The sequence below is a fragment of the Corvus hawaiiensis genome, chromosome 25 (genome assembly GCF_020740725.1).
Source record: "Corvus hawaiiensis isolate bCorHaw1 chromosome 25, bCorHaw1.pri.cur, whole genome shotgun sequence".
NCBI lineage: Eukaryota > Metazoa > Chordata > Aves > Passeriformes > Corvidae > Corvus > Corvus hawaiiensis.
In genome coordinates, this window is record NC_063237.1 from 4,621,339 (window position 1) to 4,637,927 (window position 16,589).

Genomic DNA, 16,589 nt, shown 5'->3' on the forward strand with positions numbered 1-16,589 from the left:
CCTGCTGGGAACAACAGAATGACCCTGCTGTGCCCATCACCTTGGATCCCACCCCATTCCCTGCACATCCTCTTCAGAAACATCTGCTGGAATCACTCTGGATTCTCCCCTGGGCAGCTGGGCTCCGACCAGCAGGTCTGGGAAGGATGGAACTGCATCCCTGCTCACCCTGCTGTCAGTTCTGAGTTCTCTCCTTCCTCATCACCGGATGTTTGGGCTTTCTTTTTAATTGACCTTTGCTTTTTAACTCCTGTTTTCCATTCGGCTACACCACCAGCAACACCACAGGTGTGTTCACACTCGGGCAGCAGAGACCTGCAACAGCCAAAGCACCTCTTGCCTGTCAAGTTGCTGGGTTTCTCCCTGAGCAGACGGGCCTCAAACTGTCTCACAACTTTCCTGACTCTGAATAGGGATGGAAAGAGGGGGGGAAAAAAAAAAAAGGCATGATTATACAAGGACATCTTTTATTTCAGTACATTCAAGACAAAAAGAAAAGAAAACAATTCAAGAACAGGATGTACCTTCACTCAAGGCTTTATCTCCCCTGCCCCTCTCCATTGTCGTCTCTTTCCTTTTACAACCAGAAATTGCATAGAATTTGTTTTTTCAATCAGAAAATTAAATTTGCCAGTGTAAACCCCACATCTGTACCAAGCAGAGGGTGAGCTGCTGCTGTTTCTAGGGAAGTCAGTATTTTCCTTACACGAGATCCCGGGCTCATGGTTTTCTCAAATGCTGTGTGGCTGGAATTCACCCTGAAAGGTGAGGGTGCTCCGTGGGGTCACGGATTTGGGGAGCTCGTGAGCCTGGGGCAGAGCTCAGAGTCACTTCAGGAGCGTGCAGAGCACAGCCAGGGACACTTTGGGGGTCCCAACACCTCCTCCCTCAGCTGGGGGGGCCGGGCAGCCTCCCCCAGTGCTCCCCACTCCCTCAAAAGGGTCCCCCCACCCCATCCCAAGAACAGAAAGGAAAAGAAAAAAAAAAAAAAAAAAGGCAAAAGATAACCCCAGAACAAAACAAAAGACACAGAACCCCTGAAATTCCAGGCGTTTCAAGGCCTCTTTGAGTTCACTGTGTTTGTTGGCTGTTTTTTGGCATTTTAATATATGTATATATATCTATGTATAGATATATTTCTCTATATAAGTAATTTTAACAACTCCTCAGATGGACTTCCAGCAAATGCTGCTTCTCACAGGGAGCGTGTCCCATCCCATCCTCCCCTTCCCCCTTCAACCCACCTGCCACTCTCCAAAAAGGAAGAAGAGTTCAGCACCTGGTGCCTTGGAGACTGGGTCCTGACATACCCAAATTAAATAAAAAAACCAAAATAATGACTCCTCCCTTCCCATATCCACAGCAAATAAAAAGTCCCACCCCCTGCCCTCGGAGAACATCCCCCAGTAAGTGACGGAGAGGCAGTGCCAGTGTCCTTTCTCCTGACCTTGGAGGGGGGAGAAGTTCCAAGAACCCCTCCAGCCCCTGGGTGGGCAATATCTGCTGCACCAGCCACCCACCACATCCCTCCTTCCCAGAGACAACCTCTGGACACCCACCAGCCTGAGGACCTCCCTCCTGCCACGCCAGGCTGCAGTGGACACCAAAACCGCAGCCAGCCCTCCGGCCAGGCCTCCGCCGTTGCATCCACCCCAAGGTCCACCTTGCTCTGGAGAAGCCGGGTAACTGCTATTGATTTAAAAACGAGTTGACATTGTACAAGTCCGTGTTCTGTAAAATGGAACAGGACCCTCTCGTCCCACCCCGACGCCCCCAGGCCCAACGTTACTCGGGCTCGCTGCTGTTGGTGGCCTTCTCCCACTCCAGGCTCTCCTCGCTCCGCGCCGGCGACCCCGCGGCCGGCCGCGCCCGGAGCCCCTGGAAGCGGCGGCACTCGGGGCACACGCGGATGTGGGTGCAGCCCCGGGCGACCAGGGCGGCCTCTTGTGCCAGTCTTTGTGCCAGGGGGTCTGGCTCGCCCCCGCTGCACAGCTTGCCGTTGCTGAGCGTGGTTGTGCTGCGGGCTCGGCGCTCCTCGGGCAGAACGGGGCGAGTCCGTACCACCCCCCCTCGCCTCCGACGGGGGTGGAAACTGTCCTTGCACAGGATGATGTTGCGCAGCTCCGTCACCATCTCTTGGCACACCGACACCTGCAGGGGAGAGCGGAGGCGTCCTGCTCACCTGAGCAAGCTCGGAGTCCCTCAGGGGCTCTGGCTCCCGGAGTGGTGAGGCCTTGGAGCCCTCAGGTGGCCCTGACCATGGATCTTTAAGGTCCCTTCCAACCCAGGCCATTCCATGATTCTGATGCCAAGTTTTTATGGACTCAGTGCCGTTGGTTTTAACATCAGTGTTCAGACATCTACACTTGATTTAACCCAACTCTGACTCTCAGCAGAGACCCTCCCGTGTGTTCCTCACATCAACACAAGATCCAAACCTGTTGCAGGTAGAAATCCCATCCCCAGGAAAGGTACCTGGATGCTGTGCACAGCTTTGATCCTTTGGAGCATCTCTACAGCCTCGCTCTGAGTAGGAGTGCACGAGAAGCTCATGGATTTTAGACCCTGCCCAAAGGACCAAGCCTGCTGCTGTGTTTGAGGTGTCAAAGCTAGGAATGCTCCTCCAGCTGGGTGCATGACTTGCTCTAGGACACCCCACAGACAGCAATAAACACACCCTGTCCCCTCAGGACACTCCCAGGTCCTACCTCTGACTGTTCAGAGTGTCGAAGGCTCCACAGAAATTCCAGCATTGCCATAAAAATTGCTACGATTAAGCCACAGATGAGCACCACGAAGATTCCACCAATGTTCTCCATTCCCAAGCCTAAAATAAAGCAGGAGGGACACTCTGGAGAGGCAGAAACATCATCAGTCTCAAGTAGTGCTGCACAGAAATCCCAGGTTTTGCTGTTTTGTTGGCATCGGAGACACCCAGCCAGGGACCAAAACCACGGAGCCAGCAGTGTCCTATTAATAGCTCCCTGCATGACTCAGATGGCCAAGTGAGTGACTTGCAATAACTGCAGATCGAAGATGCCTTCTCAGAAATGATGATTTTGCAGATAAACAGCCAGAACATTGGAGGGAAGCACAAAGCAATTTGTGGACAAACCGAAAACAGGAGGGGAAAAACGCGGGATCAATGGGGCACATTAATCCCTGCAAATTATTCACCGAGCTCCGGTGGCTTTGAACTTTGCAAAGGAAGAGGAGCAAGGTTGTTAAAGGAGCAGAGATGAAGGAGACAGGGAAGGGCTTTAAAGGCAGCTGGCACAAGGAAAAGCTCCTCTGATTACATCACAAAGTCCTGCAGGAAAATGATGCCGGCTGCTTGGACTGCAGTGGGAAAGGAGAGGCTCCAAACAAGAGCAGGATGCTGTGTCACTCTACAGGGTGACAAAATGGGGTCTCTGTTATGGGTTGGGTCTCTCTGCCCAGCACCCCTGGCCCATGAGAAGGAAACAGCCCCTTCCATGGGGTGCTTTATCCCACCTCCCTCAGACAGCCCGCTTCCACTGGATGACCACGATGCCTACCCAGCCTGCATTCCAGGAAGTTCACCAGCTGAAGAAAAATCCATCCCTTAAAATACCTGAGTTTTCCATGCTCTGAGGCTGTCACCTCACTTCCCACCACAGCCCTGGTTGCCAAAACTGTGCCTTCATCTGCCTGTGAGATGAGCCAACCTCGACATTCGCTGTCCTGGGATGTGGCTCCTCTGTCCTCTGTTTGGTTTGGGTCCCTGATTGGATTGATTACTAAAAAACACATGCCCTGCACTGGGTTTGCTGTATGAGGCCATTTCTCAACAAGAACATCTATAAAAATCTTCCTCTCCCTCCTGTAGCATTAAATCAAAGTGTAAGAATCGATGATTTATTGACTTAATCTCGGCTTGGCTTTTAGACATAAAACCTCACCAAAATCTTTGTAAATCGCTGACCTGTTTTGTTCTAAAACTTAGGAGGTCACATTTCTGCCCCCTCCTCCGTCATTCTCTTGGCACCACCCCCAGAGCAATGCAGGGAGTCTGTAATCAGAGACTTTTGCTTCCTCAGCAGTGGCAAAGCAGAAAACACAGCCTGGAATCACAATTTAGACCCAAAGGTAAAGGCCATCCGCTCCTCCCAGCAGCTCACAAGTGTGAATTCAGGGTTGGTACCTCTCTCTACATCCTCCCAGCATTCTGCCTGGGTGCCACCTCAGACACCCAAGCTCACTGAGAGGTATTTCCTTCCTCCATGCAGCTACAGCCTTCCTCATCTCCCAAACTGAGGAAGTGAGCCATGGCACAGGGAACAAACCAGCAGAAAAACTTGCCCAGGGTCACAGACTGTGCTGGGTAGTGCCAGAAACAGCCCAGCTTCCCCCTTCCAAAGCCATCTCAAAACAGCCCCCAGCCTAGATTCCACCTTGGAGTTGATTTTTGCACAATTCACAGAGAAAAAAACCAAACCCTTCCACCTTTGAAAGTAACTCCTTTAATAGCAGTAACCTGATGTCTTACACCTTCAACCTGGAGATTAGTAACTGGGGTTGCCTGTAGAGCAGCACTGCCCAAAACTGAGCATCACCTCCCAGCCCCATGGGGGTCCCATCAGGAACTGCGCAGACACACACACCTACACCTGCTGCAAGGTCAAAAACGCCAAAAGAGCTTCCCCACATCTGGCCTGGCTCTTTTCTCTGCCCTCACAAAGGTCACAAGGCTGTGCTTTTAACTGGGGGGCCTGCTGGCCTCCCAGAAAACACTTGCTGAGGAAAGGGCAGCTGCCAAAACTAAAAAAATGCAGCAACTGTGTTAAGCTGGCAACTGCTCTCACGCTGGGACATCAGCCTAATGTGGTGGCTTTTATGGCAATTTGCATAGCATTACCCAAAAGAATTTGCTCCTCAGTTTACAAATGTACTAATAAAGTCCTCGTGCCCCTTCCCCTGGCTGTGTAAAAGATGCTTTCACTTGGAGCCATTAACCAGCGGGCCTGTGGTGGAGATCCATCTCCCTTCAAGGAACCCAGGATTTTGGTCTGATCCCTTTAGCCATCCATTTTCCCAGACATTCATTAGAAGCTAATTTACCCTCCATATGCCTCCAATATTTGTCATTTGGTTGTTCCCGCTATCTCTGCCCCAGGCAAAAACACAACAGCGTGAGGCACAGCGGAGCTGTTTGGCTTTCTCCTTGAATTGTGAGGGAAGGAATCTCAGGTCAGGAGAAGGGGAAAAAGTGATTCCCAGGCAGAAAACAAGGCAGACATGCAGCTGGGTGTTCATCCTTGCACCTCTGGCCAGGATGTTTCTGTGCCTGGTCGCCTGGGAGTGCAGGGCTCACCTTTGGCTCTGTGGTCCTCCTCTTTGGGGCACTTCCCTCCTTCCCACCACTTGCGCTTCAGGATTTCCAGGCGGTTGTTCTCCTGCAGCTGGAGGATGGCCAGGTCGAACTCGTCGCGGAACACGGAGCCTGCAAGGCCAAGAGGGACGTGGTAGGGTCCCGCCTTCCTCCCCATCATCATCATCATCATCATCATCATCATCATCATCATCATCATCATCCTCCTCCCCACTCGCCCCATCCCAGCGTGCCCAGCTACCACAGCTCCTCTCCGGGTGCCTCGGAGGGGGTGTCAGTCCATGCAAGCCATGGAAAGCTGCGGCCTCCCCGCTGGGAACGTCACCTGGTTAACGTCACTTGCAGAAGGTGACTCTGCCTGGCCACCATGACCCACACAGGCCACTGGAGGAGGTCCATGACAAAGGGAGCTGTGGCTTTTAAATGAGCAGTTCAGTATCACTGCTCCTGCAGACCACGGAGGTCCCTCTCCTGTCGTTCTACCTCCAATTCAACCTTGCTCTAACGCTCCTTCCCTCAAACTGGCCACGGAATAGAAATCCTGAGTTGGAAGGACCCCAAGGATCATGGAAGCCCAAATGTCCATGGTGGAGAAGCTCAGTCCTGTGCTGGGCGTGGAGCTCTGCTGCAGTCCCAGTGTCTGCTACCAGAGATCCCGAGGAAGGGCCGTGGGAAAGGCTGCGCTTCTCCCAGTAACTCTGCACTATTGTCCCAGCCAGCAGCTTTCTGCTCCTCTTATCTGCTACGGTTTCACTGTTTAACAAGACAATGTCAGAACAAATTTAGCCCTGAAGGTAGGGATTTGTACTCACTTTGATCAGGTTGCTGTGACTTTACAAGCTTACCCATGTTCACTAAACTAGAGAGGCTGTTTGTGTGACGGGGCCTTATGTAATCCACCTCAACTTTGTGTTGCTAAATGCCAGGGCTTAAAGGTCAGGACAAGGCTTCCAGGCTGTCCAAAAGATCAGTGGATCGTTTGGAATAACAACGACTAAACCCTTATTTAGTGGTGATGTTCTCTTGCAAGGAGCTCATGCATTTGAAAGACAAAACCCCTGCATTTGTTAAATGATGATGAGCTGAGATAGCCCCTGAACCGCCCAACTCTCTGTCCTGCAGTTCTAAGAACCACCAGCTGTTAAGACACTCGTGCTAAAAGCTACCAGAGCTGCAACAGCGTTACTTTGACATCACTTCTGGGATCAAAACAAGAAGCACAAAACGATGCACAAACACTGGTTGGGGAAGGAAACAGTCAGCAAAGAGCAGATATGCAGAAAACAAGCAGCAATTTTGAGACATCTTTCACATGAATTATTGAAAGAGCCGCGGTTCGCGTCTCACATGGCTCTGAACCAGAGCAGGGTCTTGCACATCTGGCTCTGAGCGTGGGCAACAGGTAAGAAATAAAAAGGACTCTGGGCAGAGCTGTGAGATGCAACGTTGGCTTGTAGAGCCGGCGCAGCCTTTGGAACGCTCCGGTCCTCTGCCGACAGCTGAGAAGGACTAGAATTGTTCTTCACTGCCTACCGACGGGCATGCCAATCCCGTAGCCCTTGGTGTCCAGAAGGCCCCCGACCTGCGTGAGGTTGCAATTGCGCTGCCGATAATACTCGTTCATGGTGGACTCCAGCAGGAAGGCGTAGTTGGAGTTCAGCACGCGCGCGATCCCTTCCTCCGTGCTCTTCACGAAGACGCTGGGCTGCTTGGAGTACATGTAATTCCACATCCGCTGGTACGTCTGGTAGCGGGAGTTCTGGTGAGGAGAAAGAGGCAGCCACAGCTCAGGGAGGAGATTTGGGGTGAATTAGACTCCCCAAAATTAAACCCCCAAATCGGGCGCCGCTGCAAAAAGGCCACAATGAAGAGAGGAAACAAATTAGATTTCAGATTCAGAGAGGACTTTGATGCCTCATCTTCATTTATCTCAAACAGGCCCAAACATGTTGGCAGTTTGTTGGCAAAGCTGGGCATGGAATGCCCCAATTCCAATTCCCCAATTCTTTGTGTAAATTCAACTTCAGAAAAAAAATCATACTTTCAGTAACCACGTATCAAAAACACAAAGAAAAAGCCAGAAAAAATAGCTCCTGCTTGGCTGATTGAAGCTTCTGGATGCTTCCTGTAGAGCTCACACCCTACTGACCATCCCTCAAACATTGTCCCAACAGTTCTTCAGTGTCAGAGCCAGACTCCAGCACCCTGAGGAGGGCACTGAGGGCTGGGGGCAGCACAAAAGCTCTCTGGAGCTTGGTGCTTGCAAATTTTCTTCAAAAAATAATCCAGATTTGGTTCACCCCCCTGTGAAGCAAGTCAAAGTGCCTGCTGAAAAGAACTGGGGTTTTTTTGTCAGTGATTACAATAAACTAAAGCTCAGCCAGCCTCAAATCCTCAGAGTTTGCTGGTGGCTGAACCACCTTGGTCTGATGAAAAGAAAACTGAGAATGATTAATCTCTCTTGCCTGCACTGAGCAGAGAGTGAGACCTGCTCACACAAAGACTGAATATAAACACACTCTGCTCTACACCAGGATTTTCACACTGTCAAGGGCTCATTTTCTGTGGCTGCCGAGCGATGCTGGACAGCCTCAGGGACTCTGCTGCTGACCCACTTCCCGTCCTCGTCTGTCCAGCTCTGTCCTCTGGGTGCAGCCACTTGGGCAGGAGACAGATGAGCAGGGGGGGAGTTGGACCCGATTCGCTGCATTTTTAAACCTGAAACTCTGTGTGGGTGTCAGGGGAAGCACTGCCAGGACACGGCGCTTCAGGAGGGGACAAACATTCCCTCATGCACCCAGGAAGGGAGGGGTTGATGGAGGCAGCCTGTGTTATCCATGTCTGCTCTAACCTCCCCATCCTCACACCAGGGGCAAATAGATCCCAGCACAGCTTAAAGCACCGCAAATGGGACAAAAGCCTCTTTTCCTAATTTCCTCTCTGATCTCCAGCACCCGTCAGGCAGTGCAGAGACACAGTCAGGGGTTTAAACTTGAAAGCTTTCCTCAAGGGAGCCCCTCATGTACAACCACCTCACTCACTTAGGCTCTGCTCAGCTCATTTTAGATGTAAAATTTGGCTTAAAAGTAGCTCTTTTCCATATCCCTGAAGAGCATAAAGTTGGCCTGAAAAGCTCAGGCTCACTCCAGAGATTTCCCAGCCTTCCAAACTCAGTTCAGACTCAGAGTGGGGGGGAAAGAGTGAGAACAAGCTTTCTCTCCTTTTGGAATTTCAACAAGTAATAAATAAATAAATAATCCTCAAGCAGTTCTTTGTGCGTTCAGAGTGCTGCAGAAAAGATTCACTCATTTATTTCCCTTCTGAGCAGAGCAGAGAAGATAAAAATTAAATTGGGCTAAATGGCCCACATAAATTTGCATACACTTGACTTACTTATTTTCAGTGCCACTGACCTCACACAGGCGCCAGCACTTTGACTTCTGCGAGCCTGCCTGGGCTGTGCAAATGTTGCTTTGCTTATCTCACCTGAAAGACTCTCAAATAAAAGCTAAAACCACTTGGAGACCCATGAAAATTTGACTTCCTTGTCTAATTCCCTTCTCTGTCCCCCACCACGCCTCTCCCGCCTTCATCCCATCATCCCCACTGTGGATCCTGTGCAGGGATCTCTCCAAAAACTGGAGTGACATGGGCACAGCAGGCTGAGGGGACACCCAAATCTCACTGAGGGGTGCCCTGTGCTCCCCCTGCCCCCCCAGGCAGCCAAAGAACAGGGTTTACTTGGAAGAAGGTCATGCTGGAGCCGCCGTGGATGGTGCCGTACTCGATGGTGGTCTGGTCAGCCAGGTCATCCACGGACTCGATGGGGACGTCCATCCGCTGGACGGTCAGGAACGCTGCCAGGTTGGCCGTGTAGGAGGAGATGATGATCAAGGTGAACGCCCACCTAAGGAGAGGGAAGAGAAGATGAGGTTTCCCTCGGAAAATCTGCCCTCCGTCCCCACCGTTTGCCTCCGAGAATCCCAGAATCACTGAAGATGGAAAATCCCTCCTGTGGATACAAAATGCTGCTAGCAAGAATTTCTCTTGCTTCTTTCCAGTCCCGTGAGATACTTTTCTCTCTCATGAAGATATCAGCAGAGTTCTATAAGCTATGAACACCTGTGACCTTGCAGAGCTTTGTTTATGGTACAGTAGGAAAATATTTTGACAATGGATGTTTTAGGATTTTAGCCGATCACCCCAAGGGAGGGCTGATCCTTTGACCAATTCGACTACGAAGAAAAAAGTCTATAAGAGAGTTGTAAAATAATCAAATAGAGGAATCTTGCTAGCTGTGTATTGTATCCACACCCTCCAAAACCATCAAATCCCAACTTTTCACCCAGAGAGACGAACGCCACATCCAGTCATCCTTGAACGCCTCCACCACCTCCCTGGGCAGCCCCTTCCAACGTCCCACAACCCTTTCCATGAGGAAATTCCTCCTCCACATCCACTTCTGGCCAGAGGAACCTTCCTGAAGGGAAGGGCTGCCCTCCTTACCAGACTCCGCTGACGCAGCGCGTGGACAGCGCCTGGGGGGCGATGGTGGAGCCCTGCTGCATGAACCCCCCCACTGGGAACCACAGCGAGTTCCCCAGGGAGTACTGGTTCACCAGGAGGTTGCATCGACCTTGGGAGCAGGGGTGGGGGCTGTACCACTCGTACGGCGTCAGCCTGAAAGGACAAGAAACGGGGAGCTCAGGGAATGTGCTGCGAAATGGGACACTTAAAAAAGAAGAAAGAAGAGAAAAAAGCTGTGAAGCTCCAGCTCTCCTGGAGGCAGAGCTTTCTGAGGAGGAAACTCTCTGCTGTCAGTTGATGCCCAGGGCTCAGAGCTGCGTGAAACGTTTGCTCTAAGACTCAGGAGCCAGAGGCTTTCTTGTAAAGATTTGCAAAAACTTTGAGAGGCTCTGCTCTGGGCAGCTCTGCGTGCATCCTGCAGCCCTGTGTGCAGATTCACAGCACAGCAGCAACTCCAGATGTGCACGGACTTGATGGAAATAGAAATCAAACGTCTTTGGCTGTGTTCCCTGCCGGAGCACGAGCGCTGATGGGAAGTTCAAAAGCGAAGTGTGTGAGCCCTGACTGCATTAAACCATCAAAAAAACCATGTTGGTGCAAAGGGTTGTTCTGAGAAGGTCTGAGGGGGAGTTGGAAGTCAAGTGCTGGTGTTTCAAAGCATCCCATCCTTCAGAGACAGGCCAGAGGTGGGGATGGGGAATATCTGACAGCCTGTCACTGTTGTGACTGCACCTCTCTCTCTCTCTTTTGCTGTTTCCAGTCCCCAGATCCCTGGTTGCTAAGAAAGTCTGCTAATTCCTGAGCTGCACTCCATCTTATTGCTCTGGCTAAGGAAGCTGGGGCCTGGGAGAGTCATTTTGGGGCCGCTGCCAAAATAGCTGCAGGGCCCTGCCAGCTCACCTCGTGTTTAGCCAACATGCAGGGGTCATTTTCATCCCTGCATCCCCTCTCTCGCTGTGGTACCAGGGAGGAGAGGAGGTTATTTCCTGCAGACTTTCCATGGTGGATCAAGCACTGGCAGCAAACCCCAGTGCTCTGGGAGAGTCTGCAATGCAAAGGGTCAAAAGCTCCTTCCTGCTGAGCAAGGCAGGGAGCAGCAGCCAAAGCTCCCTCTCCAGTGGGTAAAGGAGTGGTAAAGGTTTACCAGCGGGTAAACCTTTTTGGAGGATCATATTTAAAACATGAAGAAGGGGCTAAAGAGGCACCAGCTCTGCATTATTCAATGGTTTCTCCAGAACTGCGTTTCTGAGGCTGTAACAGCATTTGAAGAACCCAGTCAAGCCCTGTCAGGATGACAACTGTAGCCGTGCTGAGGGAGCAGGTGACAGCACAGTTCCAATTTGCGCAGTGAGAATTGGGCATTAAGGGTGTCCCCAAAGAGCCATCGAGCCCTGAGCCAGGACACGGCTCCACTCTGCCTGTAAGAGCCCATCCACAGGGATGTGGGGAGGTCAGGGAGAGCAGCAGTGGAGCCCAGAGCCCGGGCCTCGATGGGGCCACGCTGCAGGCGAGCACTCGGCGCGGTGTTTTAAGACTGATTTAAATTGGTCACAGGGGAATGGAGCTGAGAGCTGCCGAGCGAGGCTCTGCATGTCAGCTGCTCAAAGATAGCCATGAACCTTCCTGTCCTCCACAAACTGAGTTGCTCAGGGCCGAGGGATCCAGACATCACTCACGGAATTTGTGTTGACACCTCGGAATGGATTTGCAGCTTCCCAACAGCCTCCATCCTCCCCGCTCAGGACAAGGGGTAAAAAAACATCTGCAGAGAGCATTCAAACAGCACCAAAACCTTCTCCAAAACCTTCTCCCACCCTTCCCATGCAGCTCTGGGCACCGCTGTGGCCAAGCACATCCTGAACCAGGCCACGATGGCCATCCCAGAGTGGGGACACGGTGACAAACCTCAGTCAAACAAAACCTTCTCGCCAGCCCATCCCATCCCGGTGAGCTGGGGGGCAGAGGATGTCCCCGTGTCCCCCTGGGCATCCCCTCTCCGCGGGTCTGCGAGTGACACTAGGTGGCACCGCGAGGAAGGGAAAGGCACCGCGACATTACCGAGCCACCAGGAAGAGGACACAGCTGACGGCCAGGTAGGCGAGCAGCATGAAGAGCCAGACGCCGGGAGAAAAGGGATCCAGGAAGGAGAAGTAGCCAGGTCTGCGGCCCTGGGAAGGGAAAGGCACAGGAGTTCCAGCTGGCTGGGTTTGGAGGGGTGAAAATAGTTCTGGAAAGGCATGAGGGGACAAACCTGCCCTGGTGGCACAGCAGCAGGGAAACAGAAATATGGGAGAAGGGGGATAAACGGGAGAGGGGGGATAAATGGGAGAGGGGGGATAAATGGGAGAAAAGGGATAAATGGAAAAAAAGGAGATAAATGGGAGAAAAGGGAAATAAACAGGAGAAAGGAGGAATAAAAAGGAGAAGGGGAATAAATGGGAGAAGGGAAATAAATGAGAGAAAGGAGAACAAATGGGGCAAAGGGGATAATTGAGGCAAAGGGCGGTAAATGGGAGAAGGGGAATAAATAGGAGAAGAGGGATAAATGGGAAAAGGGGGATAAATGGGAGAAGGGGGATAAATGAGAGAAGGCGGATAAATGGGAGAAGGGGGATAAATGGGAGAAGGGGGATAAATGGGAGAAGGGGGATAAATGGGAGAAGGGGGATAAATGAGAGAAGGGGGATAAATGGGAGAAGGGGGATAAATGGGAGAAGGGGGATAAACCAGGCTTTGGAACAGCCTTGCAGGGCAAACAAGTGACAGCAACCCAACAAACAATGAAGTCCTGCAGCATCTCCCTGCTGGATTCATCCCCTAAATCTGTTCTTCTCCCGGTTTTTGTTCCTCCAGGCAAAGAAAGAGGTGAATTAAGAGAAAAATGAGGCAATCACAGCGCTCTGCCCCCTCCCTGGCAGGGTTTGCAGCACCCTCAGCCCTGAGCGGGGGTCCCCCCAGCCTTGTCCACACTTAACTGGGCAGAAGGGGCTCCCCTGGCAGGGCACAGCTGAGCTCACAGGTGGGTGGGAAATACATTTGTACAGCAAAAGGTAAAAAAAAAAAGAGATGTTTTCAAAACTTTTCTCTCTTTGGCCTTGAAATGTTTCTTCTTTTACAAAAACCCCAATAAAATGATTACTTTTATCTCAGGGAACAGGATATTTTTATCTCCAGGATGCGTCAGAATTTCCTGGTTTTTTCCTCAGCAAACCACCTTTCCTTGAAAAAAACTCAGGCCTGACTGCTAGAAAAAGCAGGTTGATCTCCCAGAGCATTTGAAATTTTCACAAGGATGCTGCCGCCACTTGAAAATTGTCAAACGTCACAAAATTTGTGCAAAGGGGGAGATTAATTTTTTGGAGAAGTTTCTCAAAAGCTGAACACCTCCCATTTTGAGTGGATTTCTCCTTTCACCACCAGCTCTGTGGGTGCAGCTGCCCGGAAAGGAAAGAGCAGCTCAAGCACAGCCAAGTCACCACAGGGACAAGGGACATGATCCCATAGCTCACAAGAGCTTTGTTTTTTCTCTCCCAAAACACAAAATCCATCCTGGCATCCCTAAAGCAACTCCACAGCTTCCCCAAGCACCTGTAACTGGGAAGCTTCCCACGAGTCTCAGCTCTGCAAAGGCTTTTTTATTCCTTCCCCAGACTTAGACCAGCACTTTAAATTCCATTTCCATCCAAACCTCGCTGTTTTACTACTAAATGTTATGCAAAACCTGAATTTCACAAGGTCTCAGCAGTTCTCCTGGAGACTCGAGTTGTTGCTAGAAAAGGCAACAGTTGTTGCACAAAAATCTTCCTCTGCTAAAAATATCCAGGAGACTGTGAAATCCTCAGCTCCAGTCACCATCTGGGAACCTGTAACGCGTCAGAAACCTTCCCCAGCAAAGCCTGCACGAAGGAGAAACCCAGCACACCTCAACAACCTGTCCCTGGATCCTTCAGGACAAGAGGAGTTTGGGATCTGTCCCTGGGGGTTGGAACTAAAGGGTCTTTGAGGTCCCTTCCAAGCCAAACCGTTCTGAGAGGAGCATTTTTAGAGAATCTGGCTTATTAGGGCTTCTAGCAAATAGATGAGTTGAGGACTGAGTGGTTCAGCATCCATTCTCAGATTAATTTGAAGTTGATTCCCAAGGAAAAGTTCGGGTTCTCCTGGGTTTAATTGCAGAGTCTTTCTTTAAGGCAATGTCTCTCTTCTGTTCCAGGTTATCTCCTATAAACAGGTGAGGTCCAAACAGTGAAAACTCCGCATTCTTTTTGTCTTTTCCCAATTTTTTGGTCAGCTGCCGCTGTGTTCTGGCTTTCCAAGCCAAGGGCTTTCAGAGCCACAGAAACTGCAGGAAACTGCACCCCCAGCACCCCGAGGGACTCCCATTTCCAGGATCAGCCTTTGCTCACCCTGCTGGAGCTCCTCTCACTAATTCAGGGAGGCCAGACCCCCTCCCAGTCCTGCAGGTGCCGCGGTGTGTTCCCTCTGCCCTTCCCACTGATCCATCCACAGGATCACGGACTGTGGATGTAAAAAGCTAGGAGCAGAGGAATTTTCCAGCAGCTGAAGCATTTTGTGAAGTTTTCCCTTCTCATGCAAACTAGCTGAAAACAGTGTAGAGATTTTTGCAAACCAAGACTTTATCTTGCACCCGTGAACTTGTTTTCCAACTGTTGTTTTGGTACACTGGGGAAAATATTTTGAATGGGCGTTGTGGAACCTCCACCTATCATTCTAGAGGGTGGCTGATCAAGGGACCAATCCTATCATGCTCTCTTGCAGACCAAGTTATACAACCCAGTTTGTAATTAATGAAACAATTCCATTTTCCATTTTCTCCTTGGACCTGTGTTGTGATTCTTGCCGTTTCTCGGTACAACAGCAACAACGGATTTGCACTGCCAAAGCTCTCCCCTTCATGGCTCTCCTGGATGCCCCTCAAGCCCTGGTTCCCTTCTTCCTCTGGAGCTAAACTGGCTCCAGAACTCTTTATTCCTGCAGGTGTTTGCACACTCAAGGATGACATGAGGCCGTGGGAACCTGCGAGGTGTGAATGGCACAGGCTGCTGAGCAAACTGGAGCTGCTGCAGCACATCACTCCAGGCAGGGCAGGGAATGTTCCTCCCTGGCATCCCGGAGCTGGCAGGGAACTCGCAGGCCCTGGCAGAGCCTTGGCTGAGGCTCCCCTGCGAGCTGCTCCTGTGACAAAGTTCCTTTCTGCAATTAAGGCCTTGATGTCTTCTTCATATTTCTGGGGCAGTTTGTCAATAAATTACTCTCATTAAGGAAATTGCGTTGGAAGCTTTAAGTCTCCAGCTTGGCAGTGAATCTCTCCTGTGACTTTACAGTTGTAGTAGTTCTGGTTCTTTTCAGCTACAGTCATTCCCAGGCTGCTGGGACATATTCTTTTCATTCACAGTTGTGGGTAAGAATAAAGATATTCTGTTCCCACGGAGGGCACAAACTCTCTCTTATCTGTCTGTTTTGAAGATGGGAATGACAATATCTGGAGTCTGTCAGATATTTTTAGGCAGTCCCAATAGAGCTTTGTTAATTGGAAGAGCTATTTTTTCTGGAATAGATATGTTCAGAATGTCCAATAATTGATGAAGGCCTCCTGCAAATCCTCAGATGGAAGTGGGAGAGATTAATTTACCCTCCTCCTAAGTTGTTCTTGGAAATCTTCATTTTTTCAGCCAGTGAGCAGCAGTTTTCTGGGAAGACACTGGTGACTGAAGAGCTTGGACAAGGGGGACATTTGGCAAGGGGAGGACAGCCCTGGATTTGCTGTTTTCAGCATCTCCTCCCCTGCACACACGGAGTCTGGAGGGACCCCAGTCAGCCCTCTCCCTGTCATTTCTCCCAAGTGTTTTCCCCTAAAAAGGAGGACAGAGAACTCTCTTCTGCCTCTGGAAGTCAGAAGGAAAGCAAGAAAACTCAGCCTGGAGAGGCAGAACGTTGATGTGTGCTCGGTACAACTGCAGGGCACTGAACCAGGGCATATCCCAGGATAACCACATCTGATCCAGGGGCAGATCCAGACCCCTCCTTTTCCCTGGAGTCAATAAAAGCCCAGCACAGGCTGCTGTGAATCCTGAGCCTCATTTGGAGTCATCACAAGGTTCTTAACCAGCCAATGCATTCCACAGTCCGGGGGCCAGCCGTTGCTCCCACCCTGCTCTGGTGGGGAGGGATTCCTGCTGGCAGAGCTGCCAGGAACAGGACTCAGCTCCTCTCAGCCCCTCTCAAGCCTCCTCTTGCAGGAATGAAGGAGCTTTTCAGTCCATCATTCCCATTTCGTGTCCTCTGCAGCAATCAAGTCGAAGCACTTTAAGCCTCAGCTCACTTGGCCTAAACTCAGCTATTCCTGTGCACTCTCCCAACCTCCATTTCCTCATTTTGAAGGCAAGGACTTCCAGGGCTGAGGAGGCAGAATCATCTCTAGTCCCTCATTCCCTGCCACAGAGGCAGGATGTGAGCAAAGATGTGTAAGACACAAATAATCCTGATTTATCCTCTGTGCAGAAGCGACCCTGGGCACCTGCTCCCAGCCCCTGCCAAACCCAGGGACTGCTCAGGGCTCCTCACCCCTCTCCTGCCATGCCCACATCCCCCTGGCTGGGCAGAACGGGCACCTAATAAAACCAACCAAGCCTTTCCTCTCAGCAGCCTGCGAGTCAGGAAGCCTGTTAGAGCTCCCGTGTCAGAAATCCAG

General features: G+C 51.0%; 1 protein-coding gene across 1 annotated transcript in view; it reads right to left on the minus strand.

Moving 5' to 3' along the window:
- Positions 1-1,696: 1,696 nt before the first annotated feature.
- The window catches only part of GRIK4 (glutamate ionotropic receptor kainate type subunit 4), a 173,126-nt gene continuing 158,233 nt past the window's right edge, over positions 1,697-16,589 (minus strand). Inside the window, exons 14-20 of the mRNA XM_048328833.1 lie at positions 11,939-12,048; positions 9,860-10,033; positions 9,095-9,260; positions 6,887-7,112; positions 5,336-5,464; positions 2,709-2,827; positions 1,697-2,151 (exon numbers count right to left, since the gene is read on the minus strand). Coding sequence (XP_048184790.1) covers positions 1,786-2,151; positions 2,709-2,827; positions 5,336-5,464; positions 6,887-7,112; positions 9,095-9,260; positions 9,860-10,033; positions 11,939-12,048 — 1,290 coding nt within the window. The 3' untranslated portion in view covers positions 1,697-1,785. The remainder of the gene's footprint in view (positions 2,152-2,708; positions 2,828-5,335; positions 5,465-6,886; positions 7,113-9,094; positions 9,261-9,859; positions 10,034-11,938; positions 12,049-16,589) is intronic.